Here is an 18,250-nt window from a genome sequence, read left to right on the forward strand (position 1 = left end):
TTGAAGTGTAACTTACTTTTTGATTCGCCTTTGTATCTGTAGCTGATGAGGAAGTGTAAGCAAAGGAGAACAAAATACCATCCCATTCATTCCACATCCGTTCAATATCACATAAAAAATGCACAAGATGCCTTAGGACTACAACTGAATTTAAGAATGCATTATACATTTAAAATGCACAAGATGCAATAGGACAATATCACAGAATTTAAGAATGCATTATACAAATAGAAATAAAAGAGTAATGTTAAATGAATAATCAAGAATTCTTTGAATAGGCAGAATATTGCAATATTGTAATTTCAGCTTCCAGTCAAGTATCACACTTAGATAGTAAATTCTTACAACCAATATTGTGCTTCAAGAGCTGATAAGCTAGAGTATCAGCACTCTCTCATTTAATTTTTCTTGCAATTCAGATAAGGTGCTTATATGTAAAGATGTATCGATCAAAAAGTTCATTCTTGGTGGACCTATAACCATTAGGTTCTTCAGTCTGTCGATATTGATATTAATTTAGAAAGTTACAATCAAAAATCATAAATCATAAATTGGTTTCAACAGACTGAAGAACCAAACAGGTTAACTAAGTTGAAAGTGAAAAGAAATGGTTTCCACTCCATTGCAAGTCTAAAACAGATACAAGTAATTTAAAAGAAAATTGATGAGAAGTAATCAGAATGTGATAGGCAGATTGAATAATTGCAGAGCTGTTTGATTAAACTTGCTAATATTTCAAATTCAAAGAAATGGAAGGAGTTTCATTTCATAGCAGGTGACCTCAATTTACCAAATGTTAACTGGGAAGGTAATGAAAATGGCTGAAAGCATAAACAACAAATGGTAAGTTAATCTGGGAAGGACAGTTCAATCAGAAAGTGATGGAACCAACCAGAGGATATTTACCAGGCGAGTTGGCCGTGCGGTTAGGGGCGTGCAGCTGTGAGCTTGCATCCAGGAGATAGTGGGTTCGAACCCCACTGTCGGCAACCCTGAAGATAGTTTCCCGTGGTTTCCCATTTTCATACGAGGCAAATGCTGGGGCTGCACCTTAATTAAGGCCACGGCCGCTTCCTTCCCACTCTTAGGCCTTTCCTATCCCATCGTTGCCATAAGACCTATCTGTGTCGGTGCGACGTAAAGCAACTAGCTAGAAGGAATATTCTAGATTTCATGCTAATGAAAACATCCTCCATGCAGTCCAGGAAAAGGGATCTCAGTGAATGACAATTCCAAAATGATGAAGAGGTGAAAGCAGCCGTCTCCAGGTGGTTACATAATGTTGGAGGTGATTTCCATGCATCCAGAATAGAAAAGTTGGTTGACCATTCTGAGAAATTGAAGTGATTGATGGTATAAGTGATAACAAAGCTGTGTTTGTCGTAGTTGAAAATAAATGTGATAGAAGGGAAGTTTGTAAAAGTAGGACTATTAGGTGATACCATACAGCTGATAAGACAGGCAGGGGAAATTTAAAAGAAGTAATTATGATGTGTAAAAAATAGTGAATAAAAATATAAACAGACTATGGAATGGGTTTAAAGCAATCATTGAGGAGTATGAAAACAGGTATGTACCTTTAAAGGTGGCAAGGAATGGTAAAAAAAGCCCTATATTATAATACAGAATTTAAAAGTTTAAGAAGAAGATTCAGATTAGAAATAAATAAGAGTTAGTAACTTGCTAGGAAAGGCATGTATAGGTACTTTAAGGCAGGAACAGCGTATGGGAAGGATATTCCAGAAATCATAAAATAATGAACAAGGGGAGGAGTTACAGAAGGCAGAACTTGTTAGTCAGCAGTATGTTAAGAATGTTCAACATAAGGATAATGCCCAGTTGGAGAAGATGACTAACACAAGTGAAGTACTAAAATTTACCAATGGTAATAAAGACATTGACAAAAAGATACAAAAGTTGAAAGCTAGATAAGCAGTTAGGATTAAGATTTCTGGAAATACACTAAAGGGAATAGGTTGGAGTATAGTGTCATATTTGAAAAAAACAGTACTTATTTGATTACTATTTGCATGAAGGAGTTATAAGAAATGAAAGGAGAGTTGTTATAGTAACACCAGTGTACAAGAGAAAGGCTGATAAACATAAAGCAAGAAAACACAGGCCTATCAGCTTGACATGTGTTATACATAACCTCTGGTTTGATTATTTTAGATACATTTACATAATTACTAACTGGTTTTGCAGTTCTGGGTTTAGGAAAGGTTTTTCCAGTGAGCATCTAGTATTCTTGCAAGATACAGCAGATATTTTAGATTAAGGAGGTCAAATGGACTGTATTGTGATTGACCTATCTAAGGCGTTTGATAGGGTAGATTATGGGAGACTACTGGTGAAAAAGAGTGCAACTGGACTAGACAAAAGAGAGATTGAATGTGTGGCTATATTTCTAGAAAACAGAACTCAGAGAATGAGAGTAAGCAAAGCATTATCTGATCCTGTATTGAAGGGAAGATTCTGCAAGGCAGTATTATTGGACATTTATGTTTTCTTTTATTTAAAAATGATATAAGGAATAGAGACATAGATACGGATTTTTGCAGATGATGATATACTGTAATCAGTAGTAAATAAGTTATGGGATTGTGACTATATAAAGATCTCGTCAATGTTGTGAGATGGACTGTAGACAATGGTATGATGATAAATGGGATGAATAGAGAAGCTGGCAAGTTTTACCCAGAGGAAAAGTTCTGTCAATTTTAATTACTCAGTAGATGGGGTGAACGCACCTCATGGGGATCATTGTAAGTCCCTAGATGTTAATATAAGAAAAGATCTTCATATCGAGCATGTTAGTTGTATGGTTAGCTGTGAGCTTGTATTTGGGACATAGTGGGCTCGAATCCCACCGTTGGCAGGCATGAAGATGGTTTTCTGTGGTTTCCCATTTTCACACCAGGTGAATTCAGCCACATGCATGTTTAGCAACACCGCCTCACAAAGCCCATTTGAATTCGCCCGTGAAGTGATCTGATTGGCTAACTTCAGAAGCTGATATACCAACAACGGCGTGCAACAAGTACCCAACATCTAGTTCTAAATAAATTGAGGCTATTCCACCACCAGGCCTCTAATACTTCATATATTTGTAACAATACTGCATATCTTTATAACAAACTCTGAAATGGCAGATGAAAATCACTTCACATTAATTTCCTATCTACATGAATAAAATTACAATTTTGTGTGCACACTTCAAAGCTTTGCCACATAATCCATTTTTATCATGGACTAGGTACGCAAAATTCAAGAGTGGGTTAAGTCAAATTTTCATCTGTTTGGATATTTGCATGAACATCACAGGAATATATGGCTTAAGACAATTTCTTGAAACTGAGTATTTACCAAAGTTAAAGGATATCTAGAGAGTGCACTAGGCTATATACAGGACTATTTGATTGGTAAACAGTGGCAAAGCAATATTAATGGGACCAAAGTAGGAAATGTCAAATTTCTCTGTTAATGACAGCTGTATCAAAAATCTGTACATTATAGTTGTGTAAAATTTATTGTTCAATCTTTAATGCACTTTTAGCTTACAAATAAAAATAACAGTGATATTAGCATGATCATTACATTTTACACAAACTTTCAAATGTTTTTGGAAATATTATTTCAACTAAAACCCGTACATAATGAAAGTTATGAAAACTACAATTTGCAATCATTTATGTCTCATACATTTTTTACCACACAGACTTTGATTACAGAGATATTAACAAATTTAGAGTTTTAGTGCTTAGTCCATCAATGCTGAACATCGCTGATGAGGAAATATTTTTCAATTAAGCAACACTGAACATCACTGATATGGAAATATTGTTCAATTAACGAGTTGACTGTGATGATGATCATCTTTGTCGTGACTGTTTCTATAAAGTAGACAACTGCATGATCATCACCTTATATTGATCAAGAAGATAAGATCATTATTAAAATGAGGAGGAAAAAGCAAAGAAAAACAGTCAAGATAGGGGAGTCATGAAGTGGGGTTGAAATGAAAAATTCCCTTGACCTCAGATATCATAATACTGCCGAGTTGGAAGAAAACTAAATACAGTGGCCTACAATGTCCTAAACCTTAAAACTGAAAAACAATAACATTGCACTGACTGTTGTTAATTGAGATGTACTCTCTCTCTTCAGCTGCCATACATCTCCACTAGATGACATTACCACTGCAATTGTGTAAAAACTAACCCATCAATGAAGGGTTCCATGGCTAGTTTAATCAATCAATATCAATAATCGCAAGACATCATACCTTATTAGTGATATTTATTACATTATAACTTATTTTTATCAAATCACTAGTATTTTTCAAAGCTGTAACACCAGTCAATTTGGCTTTGACATTTCTACTCTACAATATTTCATGCATTTTAAGCATACATTTATCTTTGAGTGCATTAACCAATTTGTTTTTAAATGTATTTTTCCATGAAAATAAACAAAATTGGAAGGGAAACACTTGAAATTACTATCAACAGGACTGAGCAGATACATTTATTCATAAGATAATGCTGTATTAGGTTTATAGAACATTTTAGCAAAATATCCCTTAAGGAGAGACAAGCAATAGTAAAAGTGTCATTTTTAGGGAACTGTGTGCGTGCGCGCGCACGATTGCGTGCTAACTTTGTTAGAAAATCTATGTTTTTCACCCACATCATTCCAAAGGTTAATTAATATTAAATTACTCTTTATCAAAATTTTAAATTAGTGAAATATAGTAAACATTTATCATAATAACCTTGATTATTTAAAGCAAAATTGTGACTGGAATTGGGACAACTGTGGGGAAGTCATCGAAATCTCTTCATTGTATTTTGAAAAACTCATACATTGTTCTAGCAGAAATTAATTATGTTATATAAAAGATCTAATTATTTGGACATTTGAGAATTGGATTTATTGCTTTGAAAAATCGATCTACTGTTAAAAAATTGATTTATTGTTTTATTGTTTTGGACCTGTGAAGGAAAAAATTATTTATAATTGGAACTCTAAAGAACATTTATATTGAAAACATTTTGATTGTACAAAATTATTATTATTAACATTTGAAATCATGCATCTAGCTTTTGAGGCAGCGTGTACCTACATGTGCCATTTTTTGAAGGATTTTCCCAGTTGTTTCTTGTTACGCAAAAAGAAAGATCTCAAAGAGAACTCTCATTGGCTTTAATAAAAGTAGCTATTATTGGTGAATGTGAAAATCGAGAGTAAATTCAGTGTTCTGATTGGTCACCTTGGGAGTTGAACCATTTCCGGCTTCTCGCTCCTTTGTGGGAGTGAAGCTATCTACCTGTCTTTTGCTTCTGACCAGCCTAGAGGGCGGACGTGCTTCTGCTTCCGTCACGTCATGGGATACCTGTCTCGGGGTAAGTACTCTCTCTCCTTGTTTTTTGGACTTAATTTAATTTAAATGTAAATTTTTCTTTTGCGTAGGAGCTTACCCTCGGTATTCACATTCACCATTTAATCATCAATAGGATTTAGCTTTTCAGCTAAGTACCAACATTTTTTATTTAAAGGCAATTCCCTTTTCTTTTGTTTAAGAAAATTGTAACTAACATGTAACTTAAAATTACTCCTTGGGGTTGCCTCCCATAGTGCAGTGTTACTTAATTTCACGTCAGTTAAAGCTATGCTCCCTTTTAGAAGTGTATGTAAAATCATAGCAGTTTAAATAGCCTCTGTGTTAAGTTTTTTTTAATCTCCCCCTGTCTTTTCTGTGTTAATATCTTTTCATGTACCTTTCTTAAATCTCATTTGGTCATAAGGGATTAGCCCTTTACAAATCATAAATGTTACGTCTGTTTTCATTTCTTAAATTTGTTTTGAAGTAACACACATCTGCAAATTTACCTTTATTTGTAAATGAGTTTGTTTATTTTGTTACTTTGGTTTTTTCTAATTTTGGCCGGCCCTTTTATTTTGGTTTTGTTAGTTATTAAAATGTCGTGCTTGAGGGTGATTACTGTCTACGTTTCTTTCCCCACAACGCAAACATAAGCATCGCCCTCTTAGGGATTTCCAGGCTGCTTCCCATGTCCTTTCTTAGCTCTCATGTTTGTCAACCTGTTTTTTTATGCTTTAAGCAGTTTTCAGGCCGTGAACTTTGGGAGAGTTCTAAGATTTCTCTTTATCAAAATTTTAAATTAGTGAAATATAATAAACATTTATCATAATGACCTTGATTAATAAAAGTAAAATAATAAAATATTAAAATAAAATATTGTATGTATATGATACCATTAACACAGGTACAATGGCATCTCCTTTAAATATTTTTATGTTGTTGTTGTTGTTGTTGTAACATACATGAAGATTATTCGTGTTTGCTATGCAGAAGGCTGTAATAACTAAATGCATGTTATTTTACTGGTAAGTAGGTTTTTGAAGACTGAAGTGTTAATATTGCCTTTAGTTCAAGGTTCAATATCCCATATTAATACAGTCAATCTTCTAAAGCTATTCAGTGAAAGTAGAAAAATGTGTTGTCCAAATTTTGTTCCTTCTGAATCGCACAGGTATAAAGTTTTAGAAGGACTCCTACAGAAATACAGAAAATATTTTAACATTCTGTCTAGGTCCATTTCAGTTTCAGAGAGAGACTAATAATGTTCAGGTAAATACGAAGTGAACTATTTTTTGAAAATATCAGACAGGTATTCTGTATACTTTAAAAGCATGACTTAACAAATCACAGAAATTAATCATTAGTTGACACACACACACACATGCACACATGCATGCACGCACAATATATATCTCAAAAAGCATAGGATTAACTATGTTAATTCTGTATGGTTAATGCTGATAAGGGGTCCTTACACATAGATTTCTAGGTATCTTCAACACATGGGAAAGATTTCTATTTGCGAGTATTTTGGAAATATCGAAGGCTTGAAAGGTAGGGAGAAAAGTGTTTTAAAAGGACTAGTCTTCAGATGTGAATGCTTTTGCAGTGACCAAATGAAAAGAATAGCCATGGAAGAAGTAAAACAGAACATACAGTACCAAAACAAAAATTATACAGTTCCAAGTGAAGTAATTCAAGAGTTGAACTCTTTAGATTTATCCACTGTAAGATTTCTACAGACTAATTAGACTTCAGTGTCTAACTTTAGAGAAGCATGAATATTTCAGCATCATGTGGTACTAATATCTGTACCGTAATCAGCCCTGCCTTCAGAGGTAAAGTAATGACCGTTTATTATGAGAGCAGACATATTCCCATATAAATTAGACAGCTTTGGAATTTGGAAGTTAGTCAAATGCTAATCCAATGTTATCTACTAAAAATTAAAAATTCTACGACTCTATGAAACATTTAAAATGTATAAATGCAGAGTTTTATAATTGCCAATTAACATGCATTTATTAAGGCGAACAATTTTAAGACTTTCAAATTGCACTACTATGTTTTAGAAATAACGCAGCTCTTCCCCCAACTTACTTATCGTTCGATCGACTAGGTCGAGGAATACTCCGACCACGTCTCCCACCTGCCATTGTTTGCCGAATGTCTCTGTCACACCGCAATATAACTTCTCTTCCTTTAAATCAAACAGAATGCAAAAGAAAAATGGCTGTTCAACTCTGGCAATTAAATAATGACTAGTGAATCTCACCTGAGGTATTACCTGTTCATCAAATGTGATTTCACTTCATACAGTAAAGCTGTAGGAGTTAAAAGACAAATCACAATTGTAAAATATACAAAAAGAATCACAACCAATATAGCAATAGGCCTACAAGTTGTTTTCTACCTACTCATATATCTCTCTCTCTCTCTCTCTCCCCTAAAGAGACATTAAATTAGGGAACTCATTTTGTCGTAGTGGTGAAGACGGTGACTATTTTAAAGGGGAAAAAATAACAGGATTACAAATGCATGTCACAGTTTCACACTAACATAATATTAATTAAATCTTTACACAGCTAGTTAAATAAACAAGAAAATATATACAAGATAAAGAAGTTATGAAGAGATCAAAAGACCAAAACAATTGTATGTTAGTATGGGTAGAGAGAACAATAAAAAGAAGAGACCAGGACAAATAAGAAACAAAAATCTGTACATTTTATAAATATAAAAACAAGGACAAACTTCACATTATGTTCACACACTGCTGCTCTCATAGGACTAACTCAGTGTTTCTCATCCTTTCTCAGGCTCATCCTCAGGCTTTCTCTACTTCTCAGCTTCAACGAAGAGACAGGCACCAACACTTACTTAAGGGAGCTGTTCTTGAGAGTGTTTAGGAGAGAATTAGGACACTAATACTGAAGATCTCTCTCAATATAGGACCAATCAAGAAGTGTAGCTTGTATGGCTCTTGCATCCTATGCTCAAGATTGCGGGATAGAATTCCGGTTCAACTGATTGATATTTCAGAGTGCTTAAGTGCAAGAGAACCATGTTAGGCAATTTATTAGCATGTAACAGTCTCCCTTTTCAGAGTAAAATTCTGCACTCTGGAGTATTTTAAAATCTACAGTAACTGAATAGTCTTAAAAAAGAAAGGAAAGGTAAGCTTGCGGCTTTACACACTGTTGATATTGTGATCGTAACCACAGGACCTCCAGTTTTTATTTAGTATTTTTATTTGGTAAGAAGCCAGTGATGTCACAATGCCTCCTTCATAAAAAAAGGTATATTATTGTTATTACTATTATTAGGAATGAGACCCACATTATACCCACTCTATAATGATTCTGGGGGACAGAAGTATGCTCACTGAGGGGCTGAGGGAAAATAGAACAAGAAGGGTTTAATGAGGAGAGAATCAATGCTGGCCCCCACATTGTGAGGGTAGCAAGCCTGCCTCTTACTGGAAGGTCGAGTTTGATTTCTGACTAGGTCAAGGATTTATACCTGAATTTGAGGGCTGATTTAAGGTCCACTAAGCCTTAGGGCTGTAGCACCATGAGGTTTTAGTTTTTTGTTTTCATGAGAATCAATTTATGCAAACAGAAGTGAAAATGTGGAGTTTAGATTTGTCCTTTTGTTTGCATTTGTATTTGACTCTGCCTGTCTATTTCTCCCTCTAGCTAGAACGGCTTGTTAATCTTTTTTGCTTGTAATGTTCTCGTTCCTAGATCCTTGCCTTTAGATGAATATCCTAGCATTTATGGTGTCTGGCTATATCACTGAATTAGGATATCTAAAATTTCACTAATATAATTAATGGAAATTTTACTAGTGATATTTTAGATGTTTGGTCCATTATTGAAATCCACTTCATTTGGAAAAATTCCACCCAGGAAGACTGAGGTATGGTATGTTTAACATTCCTTCCTGAATGACTGCTGAAAATGGATACATGACTCGCCTGTTATTGTCCTTTTTAATCACTCCTAATTCAAAATCTAAGTTGCCATAGCAATGTAATATTACAATCCAGATCTTTAACATTGAAATTATTACACTATTTAAAATACAGGCTTTTATTTGGGATTTCTCAGTTTGAACTGGCAGTTCAGTCTTCAAACTTAATCAGCACTTTGGTTAGTTCAGGAGTGTGTCCAATTTCAAGGAGAAAGAATGAAAAATGAAAACCTACAATCTGTTTTCCAGTCAGTGACTGGGTCAGGGATGGAATAAATGAAGCCCCCATCTTGCGGCGAGGATAGGAATTGTGCTGCCTGCCGGGGCCTGTCGTACTCCTCTGGGGCAATGATTAATGACTGACAGATGAAATGAAATGATAGTGGAGATTGTTGCTGGAATGAAAGATGACAGGGAAAACTGGAGTACCCGAAGAAAAACCTGACCTGCCTCCGCTTTGTCCAGCACAAATCTCACATGGAGTGACTGGGATTTGAACCACGGAACCCAGCGGTGAGAGGCCGACGTGCTGCCGCATGAGCCACGGTGTCTAGCAGAAAGAATGCCGTTAGAGAATTGTACATGTTCAACAATTCACTTTTCAGAAAGCAGTCTTGCAGACGTCATTCATGGAGATGATTGGGTGAGCATACCACTGAAGCTGCTCACTGTATACACAGGAGCCGTTTCAGATATTTCTAATTTCCACACTCTGTCTATCCCATTTTATTTTTTTCTCCTTTTTTCCAATAAGAATCAAATTCTACTTTTTGCATACTCAGACTATCACAGGCCTTTTTAATCTGGTATTCATTTTATTATGTATAAAGGCAAACATGTTGCACAGGTATGGACAAATATTTAACTCATCACTAGAGCTGGGATTTCTATGTAATTACATATTTTGTTCCTTGCTATTTAGGTGCTGGGAAAAGTCATATGTTATTATTACTGAATTTTATTTTACATAATTTTTTATATTTGTGGGTATTCTACATATTCTTAGTGATATTACATAAAATTACATATTTTAACGTTTTCCTGTTTTCATATATAATAAATTGCTGAATTGAAGTCTCACACTTAATGTGGGGCTGTTGTCTGTTCTCTCAACAGGGGGATTAAGGTACTTATGAGTGACAGGTATTTGAGAGGATGATAGGTGCAGGTAGAGACCCTTGCGAAATAGGTTATTCTAAAGGTTCCAATTAGCTGCAGGAAAACTGTTACTTTACATGTGCCAGTCTTAAATCTTTCATCCCTTTTAGAGTTAATTGCTTTACAACTAGCCACTTTCATGCTGGAGTTTCCAGGAATATTATTCTAAGCGCATTTCTGTGACCTCTCTGTTATGTACTTAGGAATTTCCAAATCTGTTGTTAGAGCTGTCTTCCTTTGAAATGTTTGAAATTAGGTTTTAGTTTTAGTTTCTTTTGAACAGCTGAAGAACATAGTTCATGAACATCAGTTTACTCTAGAGTCAATATGGCACCAGTAGTGTCCTCGCTGGCTTCAAAGTTAAAATCATGGATTGCAGTTGACGAGTCCTTTGCAACTGATGGCAAAGTAGTGATTTGCCGAGCATGCAACAAACATATCGCATGTTCCATGAAATCCCAGCTTGAGCAACATGCACGAAGTGCTCTGCATAGAAAAAACCAACAGTTAGGTCTACAAAAGAAACAAATCCTTTTAACACAGATGCAACCTTCACCTTCAAGTAACCCTTTTTATAAAGACTTATGCAGTGCAATGATTGCAGCCAATATTCCATGGTATAAACTTGAAGTGCCTGAATTCACATCTTTTCTGGAAAAATACTGCAAGCAACATGTTCCTAACCAATCAACACTACGCAAGAATTATCTTCAAGTCTGTTACGACGAGGTAATGCACAACATAAGACAGCATATAGGAAATTCTTTCATATGGGTTGCTGTTGATGAAACAGCAGATGCTAAGGGTAGATTTATTGCAAATCTTGTGGTTGGGAAGCTACAACCTGACAGCGCCTCAAAACCATGTTTGATCTACTGTAAAGAGCTAGACTATACAAATCACTCAACTATTGCGAGATTTGTGAATGATGGATTAAGAGCTCTGTGGCTGACTGAGATGAAAGAGGAAAAGGTATTAGTGATGTATTCTGATGCTGCAGCATATATGCTTAAGGCTGCAACTGCTTTGAAGGTGTTTTATCCCAATATGCTCCATTTTACATGCTTGGCTCATGGACTGCAACGTGTTGCCGAAGATATTAGAGCTAAGTTTCCACAAGTGAATAGATTAATTTCAGCAACAAAAAAGGTTTTTCTAAAAGCTCCACAACGGGTGCTATCTTACAAACAGCAATTGCCAGAGATACCACTACCGCCGGAACCAGTGTTAACGAGGTGGGGGACATGGATAAAAGCAGTTAAATTCTATAGCGAGCATCTAGATGCTATAAAGACTGTGGTAGATTCTTTTGATCCTGAAAATGCTGTATCTATTAGTGAATCACAAACTGCCTTTAGTGACTCCAAAGTGGTCTCCTCAATCACCTACATCAGGGGCAACTTCTGCTGGCTTCCAGAAACCATCAAACGTCTAGAAACATCAGGACTACCACTATAAGATTCTATTGCCATCATAGAGGATGCTATTGAAAAACTAAGTGCTGTGCATGGGGAAACTGGTGCAAGTGTATTGAGTAAATTGCAAAAAGTGTTGAAGAGAAATCCTGGTTATTCAACATTTCACAGTGTGTGCCGAATTCTAAATGGAGATGACGTTGATTCTCCCGAGGACATTTCTCCAGCAAAAAACCCTCTCCTAAAATTTGCCCCAGTTACATCATGTGATGTTGAAAGATCTTTCTCTGCATATAAGAACATCCTAAGTGACAAACGCCTTTCCATGACCCCTGAGAACATAAAAAATTACTTAATAGTTCACTGTGCTACAAAATTTAAGGAACAAACGTGCTTTGAGTGTTGAAAATAATAAGTATCTATTGAATATGTGTGTGATATATTCATATAATATGACTCCAAAGAACATTGAAAAATACTTAATAGTTCACTGTGCTACAAAATTTAAGGAATAAACGTGCTTTGAGTGTTGAAAATAATAAGTATCTATTGAATATGTGTGTGATATATTCATATAATATGAATCCAAAGAACATTAAAAAATACTTCATTGTTCACTGTGCTGCAAAATGTAATATAAAGTGTGTTTAGTGTGTTGTAACTGACAAAATGGTAAGTTTATATTAATTATATGATATTACATATTTTGACCATTCTACATATTTTGCTACATATTTTGGTGCATTTTGTTACATATTTATGTACATATTATGCCACTTGATACTACATAAAAATCCCAGCTCTACTCATCACCATTACCTAAAATATTCTTTTACTCACACTGGTAAAAAACCTGGTAAATAAATCTTAGAAACTATTAAAACTTCATAGGGTACATTATTTCAATGAAATTTTATTAACGTGTTAACAAAAATTAATAGTATTGGTACTATTGAAAATATTCTTTATATTAATTCCTGGAATATAAGATTGAGCTGGAAATATTTCATCTGTCTATTTTGAGATGATGATAGGTTTCTTGATAATATTGTTACCTTGGAAATTATTAACTTGTAACTACCATCTTCTGGAAATATATCTATGTGCATACAATTAAGTTGCTTCAATATATTTTTCACAACTTTATAAAATTTGTACATTAAAAAAAAATTACAATGTTCTTCAACAAATATTTGAATGGCAATGAATTTGTTTTTTTATACAACTTATGATTAAAAGAGTGCTATTTCTTTACTTGTGTGATTTAAAGCACTCAATCATTAAAAAAAATGGCACCTCCTTAGCTGCTCTTATCACACAAATCGCTATTACTATGTGTGTAAAAATAGAGGTGGAGGTAGTTTGCAAAATTGAAAGCTCAAAGTGAGTTGGTTACACAGTTTGAGTCATGTTACTGTAAGCTTAGATTTTGGAGATTGTCGTTTCAGACTCCACTGTCAGAAGCCCAGAAGATGGTTTACCATGGTTTCCCATTTTCACACCAGATTAATACTGGGCCTGTACCTTAATTAAGGCTTCCTTCCCAGTCCTAACCATGTTCTACCCCATCTTCGTATCTGTATCAGTGAGACGTAAAACAAATAGCAAAAAATTATATATGTATAAAAATATTTAAAGCCAGGAATTTCATCTCAAATGTCATGGGTTGCTATGGAAGACTTTCAGTATCGAAAATCAGTCTTATGAAGGAACACAAGGGTTCAGTTCAAAACTGACTGGCGTTAAAGAGCAATATATCCTTATAAAGATGATGAGAATTGAGTCACTATTGAGAGACTATATATGACTTCATTCATTACTTGTTTGTTCCTTCTATTACTCATATAATGAGAATTGTTCTTTTAACCTTTTATTTACTGATGGAATTTTAAGCCCCAAAAATTCTTCTGTGACAACAGTATCATGATTCTTAATATTAGCCTTGATAGGACTTCATAATCCTTTGCTGCAGAGTTTAGTCAATCATCAGAAGTACATGAGAGATTTCTTTAATATACGGTATTCTGTTGAAGTATATTCTTGAACAGCTACTTTGTGAACTGAGAATGAATGAATGAATGAATGAATGAATGAATGTATGAATGAATGAATGAATGAATAAATACATAAATAACTAATAAATAAATAAATAAATAAATAAATAAATAAATAAATAAATAAATAAATAAATAAATAAATAAATAAATAAATAAATAAATAAATAAATAAATAAATAAATAAATAAATAAATAAATAAATAGTATATTCTATGCATTCTATATGGAAGCTAACGGTATGATATCGATGACAGTGTAAGGTTCTGATTGATAATCCCAAATTGTTATTTATCATCTTCATTGCTTATAATCTTAACCTTTCAGGCAAACATGAAATAAGTTTTCATCTTTGGGGGAAAATCCAAAAGTAATGTTCACTTAGAGAACAAAATGTATGTTTTGATCACAGATTAAATGGCCATGAATGTTAGATGCAGGTCCTCAAAATCACTGAAAGTGAAATTTATCACATCACACAAGCACTATAACTGGCAATGCAGTTGTTGCATGAAGCCTGCAGGGAAATCAAAATCCAGTGCTACATTTATTAGTGTGTCTCTGTAATTTTAATCAGTTGAACAAATTTATATTATATTTACATTTTAAAGACACCTGGAATGTGTAGCATCATGTGTAGGCCTACTGCCACTTACCTGAGAGTCAAATGAAATGTTATTTATAAATTCATTCATTCATTCATTTATTTACCAAATTTATTTATTTATTCATTTATAAATCATCATCATCATTAGTTGTTGTGCTCATTACTGAATGTCGTGACCTCATAACTCCATCATTTCTGTGTTGCAACCTTGACAAGATGTCTCCATGCCGAGCGGTTTTCACATTTCGTTAATATGATCTGAAGTGGTAGCCCAGTGATCTTCTTTGCCTGATCTATCCATCTGCTTGCTGTTCTTCCTCGTGGTCTACTGCCTTCAATTTTGCCTTATAAAATTACCTTTTCCAAGTTCTCTCCGTCTCGTCTTAGAATGTGGCCAAGGAACTGGAGGTAACGCTCACTCACACGGGAAGATAAGTGTTTCTTGATGCAGAGTTCGTCCAGAATGGAAAAATTAGTTCTTCTTTCTGTCCAGGGTACACGTAGCATTTTCCGCCAACACCACATCTCAAAGGCATCAATGCATTTTTTATCTTTAGCATTCATGGTCCAGGTCTCACAGCCGTACAAAAAGACGGAGAACACTAGTGATTCTACCAAGCACATCTTCGTGGCTTTTGATATTGCCCAGTTCTGCCAGATCTTAGAAAATTTAACCATTGCAGCACGACCTAAGACAATACGTCTTTTTACCTCTTCATCACAGCTTCCCGTGTCATTGATGACAGACTCCAAGTATACAAATTCCTTAACTATATCCAGGTCCTTTAGGCATCCCGTAAGTTGGATTTGACCTTGCCGATCAACTACCATTAGTTTGGTCTTTTTGATATTTATCTCTAGACCATACTGAAGACTAGTGTTCTTCACCCTTGTAAGCAGGTCATGAAGTTCCTCTTCACTATCAGCGATGAGGGAAGTGTCATCTGCAAAGCGCAGGTTATTAATTTTTCTGCCACCAATCGAGATTCCACCATTCCAGCCATTGAGAGCTCTTTTGATGACACACTCTGCATAGATGTTGTAGAGTTGAGGTGATAATATACAACCTTGCCTTACTCCATTTGTCACATTGAAAATGCCTGAGAGATCACCATCCACCTTTATGGTTGCTGCGTGGTTTTTATACAGACTTTTCAGTAACGATATTAAATGCAGTGGAACCCCAAATTCCTTTAGCACCTGCCACAACTTGTCCCACATAACACAATCAAAGGCCTTTTTGTAGTTCAGGAAGCAAATAAAGGCAGGGACACAAAACTCGCGACATTTCTCAATTATCTGTCTCATATTCAGGATAGATTCTCGTGTTCCTTTACTTGCAACAAAGCCTGCTTGTTCTGCGGAAATATTAACATATAAACATAAACATTTCATTTGACTCTCAGGTAAGTGGCAGTAGGCCTTACATGATACTAGAGATTCCAGGTGTCTTTAAAATGTAAATATAATATAAATTTTTTCAACTGATTAAAATTACAGACACACACTAACAAATGTAGCACTGGATTTTAATTTTCCTGCAGGCTTCATACAACAACTGCACTGAAAGTTATGGTGCTTGTGTGATGTGCTAAATTTCACTTTCAGTGATTTCGAGGACCTGCATCTAACATTCTTGGTCACTTAATCTGTGATCAAAACATACATTTTGTTCTCTAAGTCAACATTATTTTTGAATTTTCCCCCAAAAATGAAAACTAATTTCATGTTTGCCTGAAAGGTTAAGATTGTATTTGCAGTCATGCTTTAAATAACAGAGCAATGAAGAAGATCAATAACAATTTGGGATTATCAATCAGAACCTTACACTGTCATTGATATCATACCATTAGCTTCCATGTAGACTGCACAGAATATACAATTGTCCTGATTTGTAGATGATTTGTTGGGTATGGACATACTAAAAGAAACAAAGTGAATTAACATGCTTGAAACAGCTGAAAGATATGTTGCACCAGGCACATTCCTCCAAAAGAAAAGAAACAAAGAAAGAAAAAGAATTATAAACGGAAGTTGATTAGCATAGCAAATGCTGTGCAGACACAGTTTTGGTTAGACATAGCATAAATGCAGAAGCAGGCATATTTACACAGTTCTCTCCATTCGACAGAAAGGCATGGCCATCACATTCAACCAGGGACTCCAAGCTACAGCTCTCAGTGCAATCATAGCATTTCCACACAGTTAGAAAATTGATAAAAATAAACAGTTTTGTCTTCTCTTTAGAGTGATTTGATGAAATGAAGAGCCATAAAATTGGTAGCTAGAGCTTGGTGCACCCCCAGTATCAGGGCAAATCTTTACTTACTTATAGTTCTATCAAATAAGTCTAGGAAACAGCCAACTATATCTCCTACTTGATACTGCCTGCCAAATGGATCACTCACACCAAAATGGTACTTGGCAGCCTATGTCAACACCAAGTAATATCAACATATAAGAACAATAACAAACAAAATGGATATCATTTGTTATATTTTTGGGTTCTATCTTATGGTGTAAATGAACCTGTTTATACTCTCTTAAAATATTATATGTAGAAGAGATGGTCAAGGTTATCATGTAGGTGTCCCAAGGTCACAAGTAACATTACCTTGGTAAGAAAGCTAACAGGAGCAATATCTATATAGAAAACAGACGGAGAGCAGTGACATATCATGTAAGCATGCATGGATATAGTACACATAGAAGAAAGATATGGGTGCCAAAATTTTGGCAGTCATCTAAAGTTAAGGCAAGTGCTTACCTAGATCCAAGTATCAGTTGCTGGGCTAACTTTGGACAAGGGGATGGGAAGATGGTAGTGAAACTTTACCTCTCAACAGCATCTTCTTGTGAACCATGACCACTACCATTCTTATTCTATCTTTCACTTATGAAGGCTATAGCCAAAAACGTTCTTTCTTTTAAGTGCACTCTATACACATGTGCTTACATGGTAAGTTGCTGCTCTCCATCTGTCTTCCATCATCATCATCATCATCATTTCCCTTTATCCAGCTGTAGCCGGGTAGGGGCAAATATGGTTCCTCTCCACATGCTTCGGTCTTTCCACCACTCCTCCTCCAACACTGTGTCCCAGTCCAGGTTTCTTTCTATAATGCTGCGTTGGATGGTATCCTTCCATCTCAATCGTGGTCGTTCACGGCTTCTCCTTCCTTGGATTTGCATTTCCATCACCTTTTTTGGCATTCTTTCGTCGCTCATTCGCTTTATGTGCCCAAACCATCTTAGTCGGCTCTTCTCTATTCTATCATTCATTTTTTCCACTCCAATTTCTTCCCGGATTTTCTCATTCCTTATTTTGTCTCTTCTACTCTTCTGTATCATACTCCCCAAGAATTTCATTTCGGCTGCCTGTATTCGACTCTCATCCTTCCTTGTCATTGTCCAAGTTTCTGCTCCGTAAGTTGTTATGGGTACGTAATACATCTTGTACATAGTATCCTTTGCTTCCATTGGCACATCTTTGTCCCATAACATATTTCTTACACTATGATAGAAACAACCTCCAGCTTGAATCCTTTTACTAATCTCAGCATCCAGTCGAGCATTCTCCATTAATTCACTCCCCAGGTATTTAAACGTTTCCACTACTTCCAGGGGCTTGTCTGCAAGTCTAATCTGACCTTTC

The 18,250-nt window shown here is 35.2% G+C and overlaps 1 protein-coding gene across 1 annotated transcript in view; it reads right to left on the bottom strand.

Annotated features, from left to right (window-relative positions):
• Positions 1–18,250, bottom strand: part of RyR (Ryanodine receptor) — a 623,761-nt gene that overhangs the window by 303,800 nt on the left and 301,711 nt on the right. The window contains exon 27 of the mRNA XM_067151578.2: positions 16,925–17,024. Within this exon, the coding sequence (XP_067007679.2) occupies positions 16,925–17,024 (100 nt within the window). The remainder of the gene's footprint in view (positions 1–16,924; positions 17,025–18,250) is intronic.

This window comes from Anabrus simplex, chromosome 7 (assembly GCF_040414725.1).
Source record: "Anabrus simplex isolate iqAnaSimp1 chromosome 7, ASM4041472v1, whole genome shotgun sequence".
NCBI lineage: Eukaryota > Metazoa > Arthropoda > Insecta > Orthoptera > Tettigoniidae > Anabrus > Anabrus simplex.